A 22886-nucleotide genomic window follows, 5' to 3' on the forward strand; every position below is an offset into this window, starting at 1 on the left:
ACCACGAGCTAACATGGCCCTAGCTGCTCAGAACCCGTCTGCTGCATGGCTTCTCGACTCTGGTGTGACACACCATCTCACAAGCGAACTGAATCAGATGTCTCTTCTCCAACCCTATGGTGGTGATGACTCTGTTATGATAGGAGACGACTCTGGTCTCTCCATTACGCATACTGGTTCCATCTCTCTACCTTCCTCTACACGCAAGTTACACTTGAATGATGTTCTCTGTGTACCAAACATCAAAAAGAACTTAGTCTCAGTTTACCGCCTATGTAATGCTAATAAGGTCTCGGTTGAATTTTTTCCTGCTTCCTTTCAGGTGAAGGATCTCAGCTCGGGGGTCCCGTTAATCCAAGGAAAGACCAAGGATGAGTTGTACGAGTGGCCAGCCAATCCTTCCACCCTCAAATCCTTCTTCGCCTCCTCACCACCACAAATCACTCTACCCATTTGGCATTACCGGCTAGGCCACCCATCAGCTTCTATTCTTAAAAATGTTGTTTCAAATTTCTCTTTACCTTATCACAAATCTGTATCTTCAAGTAATTTGTGCTCAGATTATGCTATCAATAAAACACACAAGCTTCCCTTTCACCAAACCTCTATCTCTTCATCTCACCCTTTACAAATCATCTTTGTAGATCTCTGGTCTTCACCTATTGTCTCAGTAGATCAATACAAGTATTATCTAGTTCTTGTGGATCACTACAGCCGTTATACATGGATTTATCCACTTAAGCTAAAGTCACAAGTCCGAGACACATTCAAGCTATTTAAAGCCCTTGTCGAAAACCATTTCTTTACCAAGATAGGGACTCTCTACTCAGATAATGGAGGTGAATTTATAGCGCTTCGTCAACTCATAGCTGAAGCTGGTATTTCACATCTAACCTCTCCACCTCACACACCGGAGCATAATGGCATTTCCGAACGGAAGCATATACACATTGTTGAGACGGGCTTTTCCGTGCTCACTCACGCATCAATGCCAAAATCATACTGGTCATATGCCTTCTCCACCGCCACTTACCTTATCAACTGCATGCCCACTCCAGTTCTACATATGGACTCTCCATTTCACAAACTCTTTGGAACACAACCAAACTACATGAAGCTGCGAGTCCATGGAAGTCTCTGCTTTCCGTGGCTCAGACCTTACACTTCACATAAACTTGAAGATAAGTCAATGCCATGCGTCTTCATAGGATACTCTCCTACACAAAGCGGCTATCTTTTCCTTCAACCTACACAAAGCATCTGCATTTCACGCCATGTAAGGTTCGATGAGTCTGTTTTTCCATTCCAAACACCACAATGATCAACCACACCCGCGACTCCTTCCCCACCTACAGCCGCATCAAACCTCTCACCACCAGTCACCATCATACCAACAACAACCTACCCACAACCACCTCCCAATATCAACCCAATGCCACCACTCGTGCAACAAACGGGGACTCCGAGCTCAGGTCCTCATCAGTCTGGTCAGTAAATTCACCAACTCCTCCCCTTAGTAATACTAACGGTTGTAACTTGAGTGCAGAGTTCTCCGCTGAGTCATCTAACTCCCTTCACTCTTCACCGACGGCCTCTAGCTCCTCTCCATCGGTTCCTGATCAGCAACACACACCAACACCTTCTACAACATCCATTGATCCAGCAAGCCCTTCTCCACCGATTCCTCCTGCTCAAAACAATAACCATCCCATGGTCACACGCACGAAGAACAATATCTCAAATCCAAACTCTAAATACAACTATGCTGCGGCTCTCACCAGTCACTTCCCAGCAGAACCAAACACCTTGACTCAAGCTCTCAAGGACAAACAGTGGCGCGGTTCAATGTCCACAGAAATTGATGCCTTTGCTCGAAATGGAACCTATCAACTGGTTCCTCGACAACCTCACTACAACGTCATCGGATGCCGCTGGCTCTACAAGAACAAATTCAACTCCAATGGCACGCACCGCTGCTGTAAGTCTCACTTAGTCGCAAAAGGATACAATCAAGAGTATGGTCAAGACTACACAGAGACGTTTAGTCCAGTCATAAAGTCGACCACGCTCAGACTCATTCTTGACATAGCCGCCAGCAACTCTTGACCAATACAACAACTAGATGTCAACAATGCTTTCTTGCAAGGGACACTAACGGAAGAGGTTTATATGGATCAACCACCAGGCTTTGTCGACTCTGACAAACCTAACTATGTGTGCAGACTTCACAAAGCCATTTACGGGCTCAAACAGGCCCCTAGGGCCTGGTACACAGAGCTCCGCACGTTTTTTCTTGGACTCAGCTTCGTCAATTCGCTCGCAGACACATCACTGTTCGTACGGCGCCATGAGAATCAGTTCATCTACCTCCTCATTTACGTCGATGACATACTGATCACAGGCAACACAACCGCATGCATTGCTCGTGTTCTCAGAATGCTCGCCATTAGGTTCTCTGTAAAAGATGCAGAACAATTAAACTATTTCCTTGGGATCAAAGCTCATCGCACGTCTCAAGGTCTGCATCTCTCTCAGCGGAAATACATCATGGATGTTCTTCACAGGTATGACATGAAAAACACTAAACCGGTAACAACTCCCATGGCGTCCTCCCCAAAACTCCATCTCCACTCAGGCACTCCTCTTGTTGATGCCACCAAATATCGCCGCCTTATTGGGAGTCTACCATACCTTCAGTTTACTCGGCTAGACATTGCCTATGCTGTTAATAAGCTCTCCCAGTTCATGCACATGCCTACTGAAGACCATTGGAAAGTGGCCAAGAGAATCCTAAGGTATCTAGCCGGCACACCAACGCATGGAGTTTTCTTCTCCGCATCAAACAAGCTGGTGCTTCACGCCTACTCAGATACGGACTGGGGCGGTGACAGTGATGACTACATATCTACAAACGCCTATGTCATTTACCTCGGCCAACATCCTATCTCCTGGACATCCAAGAAACAGAATGGCGTTGCGAGGTCCTCAACTGAAGCTGAGTACAGAGCGGTTGCCAACAAAGCCTCTGAACTTGACTGGATCTGCAATGTACTCTCAGAACTTGGCATCACCTTATCTTCACCACCACTGGTCTTCTGTGATAATGTTGGTGCCACATTTCTATGTGCAAACTCAGTATTCCACTCTCGCATGAAGCATATCACCATAGACTATCACTTCGTTCGCAATCAAGTTCAGCTGAGGGGCTCTCAAAGTCGCACACGTCAACACTCGAGATCAACTTGCAGACGCCCTTACCAAACCGTTAACTCGAGCCAAATTCATAGATCTGCGCAACAAGATTGGAGTGAGACCTCCCTCTCCATCTTGAGGGGGCGTGTAAGAAGATACGATAGAGATCCTACATTTACTCTATGCAATATACTCTCCCCTGTTTTAGAAAGTAGTTGTTAATATGTAACTTAGTCTCCAAGTCTCGAGTCTGTATATAAGCGTATGTCTATTCACGTTAATAAGATATGTGAAATATATTCCTAACAGTAAATGGTGACATCAAAGAACCTTTGTCTTATGGATCATACTCGATTGGTCTTGTCCATCTCAAGTTTCTCAAGGATCGCTGGTTTTCCAGTATCTGACTACTTATGAAGAGATGACCTAGCTCTTCGTTTTACATTTTATTCATGATTGTAAACCTATATTTCAAATTTAGTCTGGATTAGTCTATCTTAGCTCTAAATGTTTTTTTAACCTTTAATCTATCAAGCCCTATACCGAATAGAAAATTTCTACCAATCTAAATGATCATGCAAAAACAACCTGACAGATCACAACAATCATGTGAAAAAGGGGTCATAACATTCTTACCCATCCACAGGTTTATATGTTCACTAGTTATAATTAGGGGTCATAACATCATTCTTGAATATATATTTCCATGGAAGATTGTGCTTTACGGAATTTTAGACAATTCTTGCATTCTTCTTGGTTTTCTTTTGGACTTGGAGTTGTACTAATGCTTCATTGACCTCATGTAACTTGTTGTCGGTTAGGATCGACCTGACCTTGCTTGGTCGAATAGTCTGATCGGTAGAACTGGTCGAGAACTCTTCTTATACTTTGATTATGCTTATGTTAATGAATCTTTGCTTTTTATTGCGCCATAGCTCTTTAAAATATGTTTAGTACTCCATCATTTAGATCTTTGTTTTATTGTTAACTAGAGTTTCATCCGCGTTGTGTACAGAATATTTAAAAAGTGTATCTGAAAAATATCAAAGGGTTTTAGAAACTTATTAAATTTTATATCATTTATTATGTTATTTGGCAATTCTCGTAAATAGACAATTTTCAAGTTTTGGTCAGAACAATAGACCACAAGGAGGAAAATAACCAAAATATTTCATTTAATAGATAAAATGACACTAATACCTTAGATATATATAAAAAAAATAATAAATAAATAAAATAAATAAAAAAATAAATATTTTTTATAGTTTTAGATTATATGTTTTCAAATTCAAACTTATTTATAATTTTTTTTTTGAATTTTTATTTTCTAATTTTCTTTTTGTAATTCGAATATACTTTTTGAAACTACTTTTAAAATTTTTTATTTTCAAAATTTTAATATTTACTTTCTATTTTATAAAATTTTAAAACTCAAATCTAAATCTCTACCGCTTAACTCTAAATCCTAAGAACAACACTATCGCAGTCCAAGTACCGCGTCCTTAACATTATTGGGCCCAAAAAAAATCAAAAAGACCGAATTATATTTGGGACGTCCCTTAGTTAAGATGTGTTGGTGGTCGTCCTTAGGAGGCACGTGTCAGGTTGGGAATGGCCGATGATTTTTAGGGAAAATCGAATTGAGTCCGTCTTTCAGTTTGTATGTGTCGGTTATCTCGCGAGGGCGATTGAGAAGGCGATTGACAGTTATTAACGGGATAGCTCCGCAAGTAAACTTTTGTGTCAACGGAAGGGAGTACAATTTGGCTTACTATCTGACGGATGATATTTATCCAAAATAGGTGACTTTTATTCAATCTATCCGACTACCACAAGGTCCAAAAAATTCTTTATTTGCTAAAACCCAAGAATCCGTTCGAAAAGATGTTGAGCGCGCCTTTGGGGTCCTGCAAGCTAGGTTCGTCGTTGTTATAAATTCTTCTAATTTATGGGATAAAAACAAAATATCAAATACTATGAGAGTATGTCTCATACTCCATAATATGATTGTCCAAGATGAACGAGATCCACACACTCTTGAGGAATTTCAAGATGAGGATCTTACATTTGCTGTTAAAAAGTCTAACACGGCAATACAATTGGTCGTCGCAAAGAAGTTCGGGATACACAAATCCATCAACAATTTAAAGAAGATTTGATTAAAAATATATGGGGAAAATTTGGACATCTTCCAAATTATATATAATGTTTAAGTTTCTATGAATTCAATAAAATGTTTGTTTGCTTTTATTTATAATGTTTGTAATTTTTTTTTGGCACCTTTGTAATTTTCTTGTGTTTGTGTTTTCTATTTAAATGTTAAATTTTTTATTTAAAACTTATCCTTTATATGTCATTACTTATAAAAATAAATAATTAATTTACTAAGAGACCACTAAAAGTCCTAGCAATAATCTACACTTTTGAGATTGTCTTTAGACTTTGTCTCTTAACGTCACAATAACATTAAAATAAGCTAAGGACACACAATTTGGTCCTAGCAATAATGATGCTCTAAAGTTTATATTAGTTAATCCTAAAGGTATAAATGTATATTTACCTATTTAATGAAACATTTTGGTCATTTTGATTCTTAGAATCTATATTTGTGATATAAACTTTTTTAGTGCTATCCTAGGGTATTTTCCTATGTTATTTATGTACTTAATTTTTGTTTCAATTATTTTAATAAATTTTTATATAATAAATTTGATTATCCTCTAGACTATATTTGCGAAGTGATTTTGCAACATGTCCCCTGTACAATCATTTTTACAAAAACAATGATGAGATTGGCTAACAAAATTGATGACATGGCTTATAGTTAATATGACATGAACAATCACATTTATTACTGACTTATATTTTTGATAAACTTTATAGAATATGACAATAACTAATACATTACATTTAATGTTGATTTATATTTTTGGTAAACTTCTTAAAATATGGTAATAATTCATAAATCGTCACTAAAATAAATATTTTGAAATATGCATTATAAATTTCGAAATACATTATTTAATTGTATTTTTATAATTATACAATTTTTATTACTAATATTTTCAAAATTTTCTACATCTTTTTTAAAATATTAATAAATTGTTAATCGTAATTTCATTAGTTTCTTTTAGATATCTACAAATTTTATAAATATTATTTAGTTATAATTTTTAATAACTATACAATATTTATATGATTTTTTAGTAATTTTATACAAGTTGATTTAATACATTTAACCAAAATAAATAGATAAAATTTTATCTAAGATTTGAATTTTAAATATATTATATATATTAGTAAATGTAATTAAAATAAACAAAATTATTTTTTTGCTTATTTTATGCTTAAATAATCAACTTTATATTAAATATTAGTCAAAAATAATAAAATATATAATATTAATAAATTTCATTTTAAATATAATTTAACTTTTAAAAAATTTATTACTGCACATGGTGGAGGAAAACACCTAGTTTAATAATACATAAATGTGTTTACAATCCATATTTTTGTGTATTTATTTAAAATATAACCTAAAGCTCATGTCCCACTTGCTCTTTGTCTTCTGCACTTCAGCATGATTGGCATCCATACTGTCATAACATGTCATCAACAAAATATTAAAAACTGTCTCCCAATCTTGGAGTTTTAAGGATGATCATTCTAATTGTCTCTCAGTTGTTTGTACTAACTGTATACGCGAACCGCAACCCACTCGTTCACAATCCTCACCCAAGTACTCGTCCATCCCACGTCAGTCATCCACCTGAACCAAAAGAAAGTTAGTATACGTAGAAGTCTCAAGCCTGTACTGACGCTAGTATGAATAAGAATGTTGAAAAAAATCTGCTTTGTCATGGGGTGATGAGTGTTCCAACCGATGAGTTGCATAGCGAAGTACATTGCTCCTGTCGCAAACACAAAATGGAATAATCCATATCCATATGGAACACCATCTTCCTCCTCTCCTTCACTACACACATCTTTCTTGAATCGGAAACATTGCGAGTCTATTCCTGTCGAAAATGTGGCAATCGCCATTGCCAATAACGCAACCACAAAGCTCTGCACAACTCAAAAAAATCAGCTTATTACTAATTTGGATGAAACAAAAGAAACAAAGTGTTGGGAGGTTGAAAGAAGTTACAATGATTGTGATAAGACTCTAAGATGGAAAAGAGGATCTTATTTCTTATCGTACGAACCGTAACAATACCAAGACGAGAAGTCTATGAACCCTAACGCCAACCAAGGTCCTTCAAATCCAGAGAGAAACCTCTCTGAACTTGCCTCAAGTGCAGAGACACTCCTCTGATTTGCATAAAGATCCCAATTACAAGATGATCTAGCCGTAAAGGTCAAGAGGTCTATTTATAATATCTCTTAACAGTCTCTTCTTTCTTCAGTTGCCAGCTCAGCTTCATTCAAAGAGTCTTCTTGTGCCAGCTCAGCTTCTGTACTCGTCAGATTGTAAGCCAGTCCGTTCTGTTTGAAGCTGCTGCTTTTCTGTTGCAGTTTTCTCCCACTGGTTCACTGCACAACATTAGGTAGGGGCAAACCAAATTACTACTAAAGTTCTTTGCAATAAAGAATGACTATATAGTATAGCTTTACTAGTTGAAGTGTCTTATAAACTTGTATGCCTTTTAGGGTGTTAGATGCAGATTTCGAATTAGAAGTGGACAGGACCATGTAATTTACAGTGTTCACAAGTTCTATTTAATCTGGTTAATTAACACTGGAAAATAAATTTTAAACCATAACATACCTTTGAATGGCGCACCAGCAGATAAACACAACATAGAGTCCCATAAGAGCCGGAGTCAAGTATCCAGCATTGACCTGTTTGTGTTGGCAACAACGACAACCAATTATTTATAACTTCAAACATCCAAAATCACACACACACACACACACACATGACACAACTATCAAGACTTACTTTAGGATGGAGAGCGATGCATGTCATGAGCTGGATGAGGAACAATGTCCAAGTTATGAAGAATATATTGGGAAGACAGGAAGAATCCGGTGCGTACCATATGTACATAAAAATCACCCCAACTATACACACTGTGTATGAAGTTGTTGCTAGTAGCATCACACGGACATGGCTACAAACATAATATAAAGAGTGTGCTTGATTAGTAATAAACTGAAGAAGAAGAAGAAAAAACTAAATACTTTGTGTAAATCAAAACTAACCATCTTTCTGCATCTTTTTGGGACTGATAGTACTCGTTGAGCCATGAAATCAAACTAATGACACTAATTAGCTGTATGAGTAGAAATACCCTATAGAGAAACAACGTACAATAAGATTGTAGACTTTCACATCATTATGAAAATTGTGAAAATTAGACAAATCAGTCTCTTACCCTGCCCCAAAATGGGCAAGCTCTCCTGAAAATCAAACCAAAGAAAACAAACATGTTTTTAATTACTCGTAAATCAAATCAGAGAGAGAACTAGAAGAGGAATCTTGCTCCTCAAGCCTTACCGTAAAGGAGAATAATGGTAGAAGGAAGCAAGAAAGGAATGACGGTTAAAGCAGGCCACATGATAAGCTTAGACACTACAAGAAAACATGGGGATTCTGATGGCCGAAATCGTCGGAAATTCGTCGGAATCGGTCTATTCCGACGAATTTCCGACGAACCCGTCCGTCGGTATCGTTTCGTCGGAAAAAAAAAATTCGTCGGAATTTCGTCAGAAATTCCGACGACTTTCTGACGAATACCGAGAAACATCATTCTGACGAACTTCCGACGATATTACGATGCGGCTACACGAGACCAGAGTTCATCGGAAAACTACAATTCCGACGAACGTGGTTCCTCGGTTTATTCCGACGAACTTTGGGCGTCGGAATTTACCGACGGACATCGGTCGTCGGAATATACCGACGAACCACGTTCGTCGGTATATTCCGACGGAAATGAGTTTGTCGGTAAATTCCGACGGATATATGTCCGTCGGTATATTCCGACGACCGTTGTCCGTCGGTATATACCCTTTTTTTTTTACAAATTAATTTTGCATTTTTATATATTTTTTGATATTAATAAATTTAAAAAATTGGAAATTTAAAACTAATAATATTATAAAATTTAAATTCATAAAAACCGAAATAGGAAAAAAACATTCATAAAGTTTAAAATTCATACAAACCGAAATAGAAAAAAAAAACATTCCGAAAGTTTTATAAAGCCGAAATAAACTAAGATGAACTCGAAGACATCAAACGATCTAGCTTCTGCATAATCTCGGTGTTGAACTTCTTCTGGGATGCCAACTCAGCAAGGATAGTGGCATTCTCCGAACGGATAGTGGCATTCTCCGAAAGGATAGTGGTGTTCTGCTCCTCCAATGCCCCAATCCGTTCATCTTTGTCATGTAGCTCCTCGAGAATCATGGGATCGGCATACGGAGCTTGCGAAGAAGATGCCGGATACGAAGAAGCACGACGGGCCAACCCAACTAAACGGCCTCCTTTCCTTTTAGGAACCGCCTACAAAAATATTTAAAGTAAGTAAATATGGACAAGTAAGTAATCGACATTATAAAAAAAATATATTAATAAAAAAAATTACCTTTTCAACCATCTCATTTATTTGCAATAGAGACAGGTTGGTTGAAGCTCCCGTGGAGTCGCCGTCATCAGAGAGAGGCTGAGATTGAGAAACTATCTCAGCTTCCACCAAATCAACTACACCTCTGATCACGGGGTCCTGAATTTGACCCGTCGTCTTGTTAGTGTGAGCCACCTTAATGAGTTGGAGACGATCAACGGGATTACCGTCATTTGCTTCGATCTAAAAAAACCGCCATTATTAGCCAAAAAATATATAAAATATTTATTTAAAAAATATAAAGATAAATAATAATAAAAAACTTACAAGTTCATCCTCCTTAGTAGACATGGAGCAAGCGCCGAGGTTGTGCACATACATACCTTTCCCGCCACGATCGCTCTTCCGGTTCCTGGAGTTCCTAGAAGACGTCTCTGCAGTGTCTTCCCTCTCCCAATGAGCTATCAACTGCTCCCACACCCCCCCGTTGATGAACCGTGGCTTCTTGTTCTTCTGCCAAACTGTCTTCCACGCGTTTATCTGCTTTGTGTAAGAGTCCATGGCCTTTTCGTTGAATTTCTTACGGACTGTTTCCGTAAGATCGGAGTGCCAGTTGAACTCTTGCTACAAAACAAACACAATTTAATAAGTAAATATATGTAAAAAAATGTAAAAACTTAAAAAAAATGAAGGGTTACTATACCGCAAACTGACGAAACCACAACTCTCGTTCGTCGGAAGGGATCACACTCCACTTTGGATATCCAAAACGGAGCATGGAGTACATCATCTGGTTGATGCTCCGGCTAATGCCATTTTTCGACTTGGTGAACCTTTAAAAAAAAATACAAGTTAGCAAGTTAATTAAAGCAAAAAATATAACGGTACAAATAAAAAAAAATACTAACCAAGTGCTATGGCCTCGTCGTGGGTTGAGTTGGAGAAACGGGAGATGCTCTCGACCTGGTTGTTGAACCAATAGATGAACCGGCATGACCCCCGGATCCTGTTGAGCAGCAGCGTGAGGGGCAGCGTGAGGGGCAGAGGGAGCTGGAGCGGGAATATATGCGGGAACCGAGTCATGAGACGATACCGATGCACGGGAACCGCTCACCGAACTACGTCGAAGACGGGCTGCGGGGCGGGCTTCATCCTCGGCCCTAAAAAAAAAAATTAACCCATCAAACATATTTTCATTTATATATTTACAAAAGGTTTTATAAACGTTTTAAAAAAAACTATTAAACCTTTTATATATATATATATATATATGTATACAAAATTATAAAAAATTTATAAATATAGAAAAATGTTGTTAAAAATTTATAAATGAAGAAAAATGTTGTTAAATATTTATATTTTTTAAAAAAAAATGTTGTTAAATATTTATTAGTGGAAACTTAAAAAAAAATATAAAAAATTTTAAAATTTTAAAATTTTTACTATACATGATTTACATATATATATATATGTATACAAAATTATAAAAAATTTATAAATACAGAAAAATGTTGTTAAAATTTATAATGAAGAAAAATGGTGTTAAATATTTATATTTTTTTCAAAAAAACGTTTTTAAAAATCAAAAAACGTTTTTAAAAATCAAAAAACGTTTTTAAAAATCAAAAAACGTTTTTAAAAATCAAAAAACGTTTTTAAAAAAAAAAAAAACGTTTTAAAAAATCAAAAAACGTTTTTAAAAATCAAAAAATGTTCCAAAAAAAACTAAAACAACAATCCTAACTTATATATCCTAAACTATCCATTCAATCCTAAAATGTTCAATCAAACAACCTAAAATCCGAGATCAACTTCCAAAACCCTAAACAATTGAAAAAAAAAAGGTTTGGGATGATTCTTACATGATTTGGGGTTTGGGGAAGAGATAGGAGGGTGAGGAGAGGATTCGCCGGTGAAGAGAGGCCGGAATCGCCGGAGAGTCGCCGAAATCGCCGAAATCGCCGGAGAGTTTTGAGAGAGAGAGAGGCCGCGGAGATAACGAAGAAGAAAGGAGAAGGGTTTTTATTTCCGTGGATTCCGACGGACACGGGTTCGTCGGTATTCCGTCGGTATATTTAAAATATACCAAATGCCGATTCGCGAAAATTTTCAAGCGGTTTGGTTCTCCCGGGCTAATTGAAATTCCGACGGAACGTGTCCGTCAGTATTTTCCGACGGACACATTCCGTCGGTATATTCCGACGGAATTCCGACGACTTAGTGTTTAGGGTGTTCTTTTCAAGTTTCTAAATGCAAAATCCAAACCTTTGATAATATATATAGTATTTGCATAAAGATTTAACAATAAAAATGTTTTATAACACGATTTTACACAACAATATTTTTTGTAGTGTAAGCTTATATAAATATGATTGTATAAGTACATAATGTTAAGATGAGATGTTATGAAAACAATGATATGCATACATAAATATTTTAATGAGTTGTTATATTTGAACGGTTGCGATCTAATACTATACTAAACACTTATTATGTGTTATTTTCATAGTTTTGGCATCTAAATTTATAGATTTTTATGATTGAAACTTTATAGAAAAACATGTCGTCGGTATTTCGTCGGAAAATACCGACGACATTCCGACGAACTCGACAAGTTCGTCGGAATGTCGTCGGTATTTTCCGACGAAATACCGACGACCTTTCCAATTTTCAATGAAACCCGTTGTCGTCGCTATGTCGTCGGTATATTGCGAGGGATTTCCGACGGACCATTAAAAAAAAAAAAAAAAAAAAAAACTAATCAGAATCTTCTGAATCTTCATCAAACTCCCCAACCTCGGCTTCCGGCTCTGAATGTACGACAGCATCATGTCCAAACACAGTCAAATTCTCAACGAGTTGAAGATTTGGAGGCGTTGCTGGTAGACTCTGGTTGCAATGGTTCATCATCATCAGAAGTTCCATCCACTCGTCCTCTTGGGTTGATTTGCGTTACAGTAACCCATGGATCGTCTCTGTACGTCACCCGAGGGTAACTGATGTAGCACACCTATACATATCAATTATACAAAGTATTAGTTCAATATATAACATTAATTAATTATATTGGTAAAAAATTATGAATATATTGACATACCTGATCAGCTTGCGAACCAAGAATGAAGGGATCATAATATTGAAGTTTCCGCCGCGAATGAACTGATGTAACACCAAACGCATCAATCTTCACTCCTCTATCTGGGGTGGTGTCATACCAATCACAATAGAATACTACACAACGCAATCCAACCATTCCAGGAAATTGGATTTCCAATATTTCTTTTATGTTGCCGTAGTAGACATCGTCACCAGAAGAAGATGAAACACCAGCATCATATGTTGTCTTAGAATGACCTTTCCTTGTGAATGCATATCCTCGCGTACAAAATTTAGGATATGATTTGACCACATAGTTTGGTCCCTGCACAAATTCGCGTATCCAATCATCGAACACAAGACCTCTGGCCAAACCATCATTCACCTATAAAAAAAAACATATATGATTGCAAAATTAATTAGTTTATATATATTAAATTTAAACTAATCATTTGCATAGGGTAATAGGATATATGACTCACATAACTACGAAGCCACGCAGCAAATCCGTTATCTCTAAGTTGTCGAAGCTCATCTTCTGTTGCATGCCTGTGAGTCATACGCAACTCCGCCATATATACACTATATACAAAAATATTATCAATATGAAATAAATTTATTGAATATTAATCTAACAATAAATGAATAAATATTTTTACCTCTCATATTGTAGAACATCTTCACAGTTGGTGAGCAAATATGTTTGCAAATGAGCGTTCTCAGTGTCCGTAAGTCTCCGCTTCGTGAATTTTCCACTAAGTCGTCCTATTTCCTTGAACATGCTTGGGACAGTAACATGATATGTTGCTCTCTCCCCTCTATCATCATGCCGAGCAGGTCTTCGGTGTTTTGTTTGCACTTCTGGTGGAAAATAATTTTCAGCAAAGATTGCAGTTTCTTCATTGATCACCTGTGCCACTATAGATCCTTCCACCCTGCTTTGATTTTTGACCATCTTCTTCAGATGATGCATATAACGCTCAAAAATATACATCCATCTGTACTGCACAGGACCACCAAGTTCCAATTCTCTTGCGAGATGAATAGCAAGATGTTCCATTACATCAAAGAATGATGGAGGAAATATCTTCTCAAGGTTGCACATGCTGACTGGTGCGTTTGTCTTCAAATTATTAATACCCTCTTCAGTCAATACTCTGCTGCATAAGTCACGGAAAAAAACACTAATCCCTGCAATTGCTTCATGAACATTACGTGGCAATAATGCTGAAAAGGCAAACGGAAGGAGGCGCTGCATAATTACATGACAATCATGACTCTTCAAGCCAGTAAACTTTCCTTCGCTTCTATCAACGCAGTTCCCCAAATTTGATGCATATCCGTCAGGAAATTTCACTTTCTCTGTAATCCAATCAAAGAACTCTTCTTTTCTAGCACCATCTAGCCGATAAATGGGAAAAGGGGCCGTACCGTTCTCATCAACGTGAAGTTCAGAACGATCACAAATATCGACTAAATCCAACCTTGACTTCAAATTATCCTTCGTTTTACCTTGGATGTTAAGGACTGTGTTCATCAGATTATCGAAGAAGTTCTTCTCAATATGCATGACATCTAAATTATGCCGCAATAGATGACTCTCCCAATATGGTAGATCCCAGAAAATACTCTTTTTGTGCCAGTTATGTAGCTCTCCAACCGCATTGACTCGAATGTTTTCATGTCCACCTACATCTGGCGTCCTTTCTGCATCAAAATACCTAAACTGCTTCAACAAATCTTTCCCACTAACTTCCTCAGGTGGACCATCAAACACCTGCTTGTTCTTCGTAAACGAAGTCTTACTCCTGCGGTATGGATGATCAGGTGGTAGAAATCGTCTGTGACAGTCAAACCAACACGTTTTCCTTCCGTTCTTTAGTTGGAAAGCATCTGTGTCATCTTGACAATATGGACATGATAGCTTCCCATGTGTTGTCCATCCAGATAACATACCATATGCTGGAAAGTCACTTATTGTCCACATAAGTACTGCCCGCATCTGAAAGTTTTCTTTGCGCGAAACATCGTATGTCTCAAAACCATGCGCCCATAGTTGTTGCAACTCATATATTAGTGGTTGAAGAAACACATCTAGTGATCTTTTAGGATGATCTGGCCCGGGGACTAGAATTGAGAGAAACAAAAACTCTCGTCGCATGCACAAGCTCGGCCGTAAGTTGTACGGTGTCACAATAACTGGCCATAGAGAATACTGCCTTCCATGCTTTCCAAATGGGCTGAAACCATCAGTAGATAATCCAAGATAAACATTTCTTCTCTCTTCCGCAAATTCTGGATATGTTGACTGGAAATGTTTCCAAGCCTTTGCATCTGAAGGATGTCTAATCTCACCATTTGTGGAATGCTCTGCATGCCATCTCATTGCTTTTGCTGTGCGCTCACACTGATACAACCTCTTCAATCTTTCCGTCAAAGGCAAATACCACATTCTTTTGAATGGGATCGGAACTCTTCCCCTCGTCTCCTGATAACGAGGTTTCCCACAAAATTTGCATACATTCCGTGTCTCATCCGCTCTCCAGTAGATCATGCAGTTGTCAATACATACATCTATCACTTCATACGGTAGTTGAAGACCTGCAACAAGTTTCTGAACCTCGTAGTATGAACCCGGTGCAAGGTTATCCTCAGGTAGAATACCTTTGACAAAATCAGTAATCGCATCCATACATTCTTCAGCCAAATTATAGTCTGTCTTAATACCCATTAATCTAGTTGCAGATGATAAGACTGAATGACCATCTCTACAATTTTGATACAAAGGTTGTTTTCCTGCATCCAACATGTCAAAAAATCTCCTAGACTCGGGGTTTGGTTCTTCCCCTCTATAATGATCATGTACCATCTGCTCAGTACCTACACCATAATCTATATCCGTTCTAGATTCTTCTAACCTAATATCAGGCTGAGGTTCACTAACAGGCTGAGGTTCGCTAGTACTACCATATTCATAACCAGTTTCCCCATGAAGGTACCAAACTTTATAATTACGTGAAAACCCTTTCATATACAAATGAGTCCAAACATCAAATTCTTTTATAACCTTATTATTATTGCAAGAAGAGCAGGGACATCTTAACATACCACTTTTTGCATCCGGTTGCTGTTGAACAAGCCTCATGAATTCTCCAATCCCTTGAACGTATTCTTCCGTAAGCAAATTGGTGTTCGGATCCAAATGAGGTTTATCCATCCACGAACGATAATAAACTTCTGAAGACATGATTTTCACGGAATTGTTATGACTAAAGAGAATGAAGAGAGAATGAAGTGTGAATGAGTTGAATGAGGAGGGGTTGTATTTATAGGAAATTGCTTACGGACCTCCGACGACTTTCCGACGAAATTCCGACGGATATAAAGAAGTCCGTCGGAATTCCGTCGGAATTGTCCAATCCCAAACGGCTATACAACGGTCATATGTATTTGTCGGCAACGGTCACATGGTTCGTCGGAATTCCGTCGGAAAATACCGATGGAATTCCGACGACTTTGCTGTTAATCGGAATGTCGTCGGAATTCCGTCGGAATATACCGACGAACTTCCGACGACTACAACGGTTACATTTTTTATCGGAATGTCGTCGAAAAGTCGTCGGAAAATTCCGACGAACCGTATGTCGTCGGAATTCCGTCGGAAATGGCCGACGGAATTCCGACGACTTCATTTTTTTGGATTTGGTCGGAAATTTGTCAGTATTCCGTCGCAAATGTCCGACGACCTTGGTGTCCGTCGACCTTGGTGTCCGTCGGAACCTCCGTCGGAATTCGGTGTGTTTTCTTGTAGTGAGAAGACCACCATCCAGAATGCCATTTATCTCTTGATGAATGCGTTTTTAACGTGCCAAGTGTTGATAGAAACATTACGTGTTGAGGATTCATCCTGTAATCTTGTCTTAACTCAATAATTATCTCAAGCCTAAACGAATCTAATCAATCACAAAATCAAGCAAGAAATAAATAAAGAACACACGAGAGTTTGTTCTGTTCACCGCACTTCTCTAAAGTGGAGAAGCCGCTATACATCACCGAGGAGAGAATCATCTCTCAACCATCCACTATAATCAATGTGATTACATAGTACATCACCTCACCGGAGGCTCACTCATCTTCTTTCTCTCTCGATTACACCTAATCCGAGTTACAAGATTGAGGAAGAAGATTAAGCTTTGAGCTTAGATAAACCGAAAATCACATCTCTCTCTAGCTCACTCCCACCAAGCCAAGCGCTCTCACTCTTTCATCTCATTTCGAGCTCTCTAGCTCTCTTCTGATTCTGTTTCTGTAACGGACTCTTCGTCGAGGAAGAAGATGACGATGAGATTTATAGAAGATAATGATTCATTTTTGCCCCAACTTACGTGCTCGTCACGTTATTAGCTTTGGCAAAACCTCTCTTAGACTTAGAGACTTAGAAGATTGATGGCACTATTCTACATTACGAAATAGAACAGCTGACGATTCATAAAACATTTTCCGAAATGTGTTGTAAGATGATCATACATATAGTATTTCAAGACTGATCAAGAAAGGATACAAAACATCCCAAGCTAACCCTCAAGACTCCTTCTGTCCTAAACAATTTTCTCCTTCTTTACAATTCTTGAATTCTGCAATTTAGAAAAATATAGGAGTTGTATCAGCATCGGATAACTTGTAAGACAAGGAACGAGATTTAAACCTGATATCTTGGTACGTACTTATTACTTTATTTAAGGCACCACGACCATAATCACGAGCAGCCCAAGCAAGTAGATTGGCGATGAGGAATATAAGACCGTATACATATCTAGCCATCCAGGGATTACAGCCATTGCGGAACTGATTAAACCATCATCCGTTCTTGATGGTTTCATAATTCATAGCTATCACGACTTCGAGCCCCGGCCACCGCGGATTTAACATCCCTTCCGTTGGGGCGCTTGACCCCCTACGGGAGATAGTTGGGAATGTGGCTGCCCAGATACCAGAGTTATCAAAAAAAAATAAAAAATAATAATTCATAGCTATTGTTTCTGCTGTTTCCGCTGTTGCTAGTGCTTGTACTGGTCTTTTCACACAGAAGTCGTTTCTCAGAAAGCATCTCATGTCTGTTTTTTGTTCTGCCGACCTTGACAGAGAATACGCGTAGTGCAAGTAACTTTTTCCTTATTAACCTAAACTGGAAAAAGCTACTTTTATAGGCGTCAACGACAAACCACATTAGATGGCTCATGTTAGCCCAAGATTGGAACTTTAAATTTTAACCATGTGAGTTATCAAGGTCAAACCAACAAAAAAATAAATGAGAAAAAGACAAAAATAGCACTAAATCAAGTTTTTGTTCCCAAACTAGCACTCAAAGTCAAAAATCACAAAAATATCATTTAATGTTTTATCAAAAGAAATAAATAAATGTTTATACCATTATAGTAAATTAGTGTAGACATTAGGGTTTAGAGTTAAAGGGTGGGGTTTAGGATTTAGGGTTTAGGGTTTAGGGTTTAGGGTTTAGGGTTTAGGGTTTAGAGTTAAAGGGTGGGGTTTAGGTTTTAGGGTTTAGAGTTAAAGGGTGGGGTTTAGGATTTAGGGTTTAGGGTTTAAGGTTTAGGGTTTAGAGTTTAGGTTTTAGGGTTTAGAGTTGAGAATTGAGATTTTGGGATAAGATTTCAAATTTTGAAAAATAAAAAAATTTTAAATTTTTCAAAAGATAAAATGCTATTTTGGTCATTTTAGTTTTTGAGTGCTATTTTTGTAATATAAACTTAGAAATGTGCTATTTTGGAGATTTGCCCAAAATAAATACCAAACCTATAAAGGCTATGCTAGAATATGAGAACATTCGACAAATATTTAAATATTTAACATATGAAGTTATAGTATTGCAACATTAAATTATATATATTTAATTTATATTATCTATAAATCCAATAGATTATCTATTGTTTAAATCCAATTAATGTAGTCCAATAAATTTAAATGATAAGATTATAGATTAAATGTAACATGACTTTCTATGAATATGTCTATTAAGTCCATTTTTTTAAAAAAAACACACATGAATCAAGGTTGTGACTTCTGATTTAATGTATAAGATTCATGCGGATACGTAGCTGCAATTCGAGAACGCTTTTAAACTTTAATATGGAGAGACAACGATGGTGAAACTTTGGTTTAATACAAGCATTGGAATACATAGGCTTTCAAAACTTTGAGTTTGAAGATTTATTTTCAAAATTTTATACGTTTTCAAAAAAACTTTGAAAAACTTACACTACCATTTTTGAGTTTGGAAGATTACATGAATTTTGAATTAGTTTTTGTTACTACATTAATACATTATTTTATATAAAATATTTCAATTTTTGGTAGTATTTTATAGTTTGGAAGATTACATGGGGTTCGGCTTAGAGAGGGAACTAAGCCTTCGTGGTACATGAGTTCATGGAACTGCTTCCGGTTTTGAAGGCATGAGTTGGTGACTGGTTATGTCCATAAAGAGAGACGGGAGCTGGAGCTGGGAAGAAGAACGTGGTATAAATTGCTTTAGGTCAATTGTTTCTAAGGAACTACGTTCAGATTGAGAGTGAAGATCACTTGTAAAATTTAAGTGTAACTAAGATTTATCAATAGAAAGCGTTTCTAGAGATCTTGATTCTTATTCAATAACTTGTAGATTCAAACCACATTTACTTCCCTTATCTTGAGAGTCTTTTTTAGCTTTTTTGTTTTGTTTTGCTCTCTCAAACACCTATTCTTTGATTAGCTTCGTATTAGATGCCTACATTTGATTTCAACAAAACTTAATATTTGTTTGTGTCATTACCCATTAATGAAAATTCACATACTTAACCAAAAATAAATAAATTTTAGAAGCCAGATCAATATTATTAAAACATGATCATCCTTGATATTTACTCCTTGAAATACCTTGGCATATTACTTAAATTGCCACTTAATTTTCAAACAACCCATTACCATTCATTAATGGTATAATAGTAATTTTAGTATTGACAACCCATTTTGTAGTGTTTAGTGATCTTTAAAGTCAATTTTCCCGTAACCACCTTTTACGATTAAACATATTTTTAACCTCTACTTTATTCCCACGATTCTAGAAACCCACTTCTCCCATATATATATATATATATATATATCAATAATCAGTTTCATATATTAATAAGAAAACTCTATTAAGAATCATTCATTTCGGTCGTTCATATTAACACGTTTAATAAATAACTTTTTTTTATTGGTTGTTCTATTCCGGTTTGATTATTCAGACCACATCAAGTTTGAATAATAAAATGGTCGTTCGTTCTCAAAAAAACACGTCTAATATATATTGTTAAAGGGAATTATGATTTAATTCTGTTACAGACCAAATTAATATTTGGGACCCATATGAAGTGGTTTCTATTATAGTCAATTGACAGTATTAAGACAATTCTAATAACAATGCTAATATTAATATGGGTGAAGCGAATGGTTTTGTCTTTATTAATTGATTCAAATCGTATACAAAATCTTATCTATTAAAAGAAAAGTACCATTTTTATCTACCATAAAAAAGTCATACTAGCCTAATTAAGTTTATTTCATTAATTACATTTAGTTAATTATTTATATTAATCTATTCAATATATAAAGATATTAATAATAAATAAATTTTAACTGTAAATTTAAATATTATTTTTAGTTATAACAAAATGTTCAGAAAAAATCTAACAAAATCTTTCTAAAAATTTAAATATTTTATTTAAATTAATACCATTGATTAATTTTATAATTAATAATATATACTATTATACATTAATTTAAATAAAATTTTATTATAAAACAAAATAAAATAAAAGTGTATGCTATTTTTCAAATTTTATAATTATATTCTATATCTTCTTTATTAAAAGAAATACCATAAAAATTTATACTAGGTCTATTTCATCAATTACATCTATTTGACTATTTAAGTTAATCTATTTAATATATAACATTTCTAAAAAATCTTATAAATTATATAGATATTAATAAATAAATTTTAACTGTAAATTGAAATTTTATTTTTACTTATAACAAAATATGTTGAAAAAGCCTAACAAAATCTTAATAAAATTTTAAAATATTTTTAAATTAATGCAGCGATTGATTTCATAATTATTAATATCCCCTATATATTAATTGAGGAACATTTGAAAAGATGTAACCTCAATTTTGTATTAATTAAAATAGACCCCAATGTATTGGTGGCACTCAATTAGGTAGTCAATTACATTCAATTGAAAAATAAGTAGGTCCACATTCGATTTTTATATGTTGTTAGATACATAAGTTGGTCAAACTATATGATATAATGATATGATATGTTATTTTTTTTCCTTAAATCAAACCTACGGAATTACCATAAATGACTAATATATATATGACAATTAATGATTTTAATAATAAAGATTTGATAACAATTTATATCTCCTCCATCATTTTTTGTTTAATTTTATATTATTAAAATAAATTAAACAATCAAATTAGCTATAAAAGTAAAATTTAGATTTTTTCGTATATGTTATATTTTGAATTTTTAAAAACGACAATAAATGACTAAAACTATTAAAATTATTATGTTAAAAATTAATGATCAATGGTTTAACATTTTTATTATAAGAAGATACACATGATTTTAAAACCATATGAGTAAAAAATATCATTTAATAATAAAATAAATATATATATATATATAGATTAAACACTATATACCATAGGATTACATAAATATTTTAATATTAAAAGTTTCAATGAATTTTCAAGAACATTTATAAATTATAAACTTATTAAAGATTTCAGATTGAAAATTTTGTTATCGATGATTTAAATATTTTGTTATAAAATGATATGAATGATCATAGAACCGTATGATTATAAATTCTTATTTAATAAATAACTATATAAAATATACTATTCTTAGAAAAATAGGTTGGTCCATCTTAACTTATATTACACTTTTTATTAAACTAACTATCGAATTGATAAATAACGTACCAAAAAATGTTTTGCACTTTCCTTAAATAAAAGCTACGAAATTACCTAATATGATTAATATATATGTGAAAATTAATTATTATGAATAATAAATATTTGATAACAATTTTTATATCTTAGTTCTTTTTAAAAATTTTATATTATTAAAAGATATTAAAAATCACATTAAATATATAATAAAAAACATTTATATTTTTTTATATGTTATATTTTGAATTTTTCAAAACGTCTATAAATTATTAGAAATTTGAAGATCACCACTCCTAAAATTTTGTGATCAATAGATTATTTTTTTTGTCATAATAAGTTACAAATGATCATAAAATTGTATTAATATGAACTTTTATTTAATATTATAAGAAGATACACATGATTTTAAAACCATATGAGTAAAAAATATCATTTAATAATAAAACATATATATATATATAGATTAAACTATATACCATAAGATTACATAAATATTTTAATATTAAAACTTTCAATGAATTTTCAAAAACATTTATAAATTATAAACTTATTAAAGATTTCACATTGAAAATTTTGTTATCGATGATTTAAATATTCAGTTATAAAACGATATGAATGATCATAGAAGTGTATGATTATAAATTCTCATTTAATAAATGACTATATAAAATATATTATTCTTAAAAAAATAGGTTGGTCCATCTTAACTTACATTATATTTTTTATTAAACTAACTATCGAATATTCGAATTGATAAATAATCTACCAAATATTGTTTTCGCACTTTCCTTAATTAGAAGCTACGAAATTACCTAATATGATTAACGTATATTTAAAAATTAATTATTATGAATAATAAATATTTGATAACAATTTTGGTATCTTAGTTCTTTTTTTAATTTTATATTATTAAAAGATATTAAAAAATCACATTAAATATATAATAAAAACATTTATATTTTTTCTTATATGTTATATTTTGAATTTTTCAAAACGTCTATATATTATTAGAAATTT

The 22886-nt window shown here is 34.7% G+C and overlaps 1 protein-coding gene across 4 annotated transcripts; it reads right to left on the reverse strand.

The window, feature by feature from the left end:
- Positions 1-6627: 6627 nt before the first annotated feature.
- LOC106373013 (probable serine incorporator) lies at positions 6628-8878 on the reverse strand. 4 transcript variants are annotated; one of them, XR_007326233.1, is made up of 8 exons: positions 8696-8878; positions 8574-8598; positions 8401-8490; positions 8138-8309; positions 7964-8037; positions 7401-7728; positions 7074-7260; positions 6628-6961 (listed from the first exon to the last, which is right to left on the reverse strand). XR_007326233.1 is itself a non-coding variant. In XM_048762843.1 (6 exons), exons 1-6 carry the CDS (start codon positions 8754-8756, stop codon positions 7659-7661), a joined length of 492 nt encoding a protein of 163 aa, XP_048618800.1. In that variant the 5' UTR covers positions 8757-8878; the 3' UTR covers positions 6628-7658. The 4 variants fall into 4 exon arrangements, 1 of the variants encoding a protein (XP_048618800.1); XR_007326232.1 differs by having other exon boundaries at positions 7343-7728; XR_007326231.1 differs by having other exon boundaries at positions 7074-7728.
- Between the last annotated feature and the right edge of the window lie 14008 nt (positions 8879-22886).

The sequence above is a fragment of the Brassica napus genome, chromosome C7 (genome assembly GCF_020379485.1).
Source record: "Brassica napus cultivar Da-Ae chromosome C7, Da-Ae, whole genome shotgun sequence".
In the NCBI taxonomy this organism is placed as follows: Eukaryota; Viridiplantae; Streptophyta; class Magnoliopsida; order Brassicales; family Brassicaceae; genus Brassica; species Brassica napus.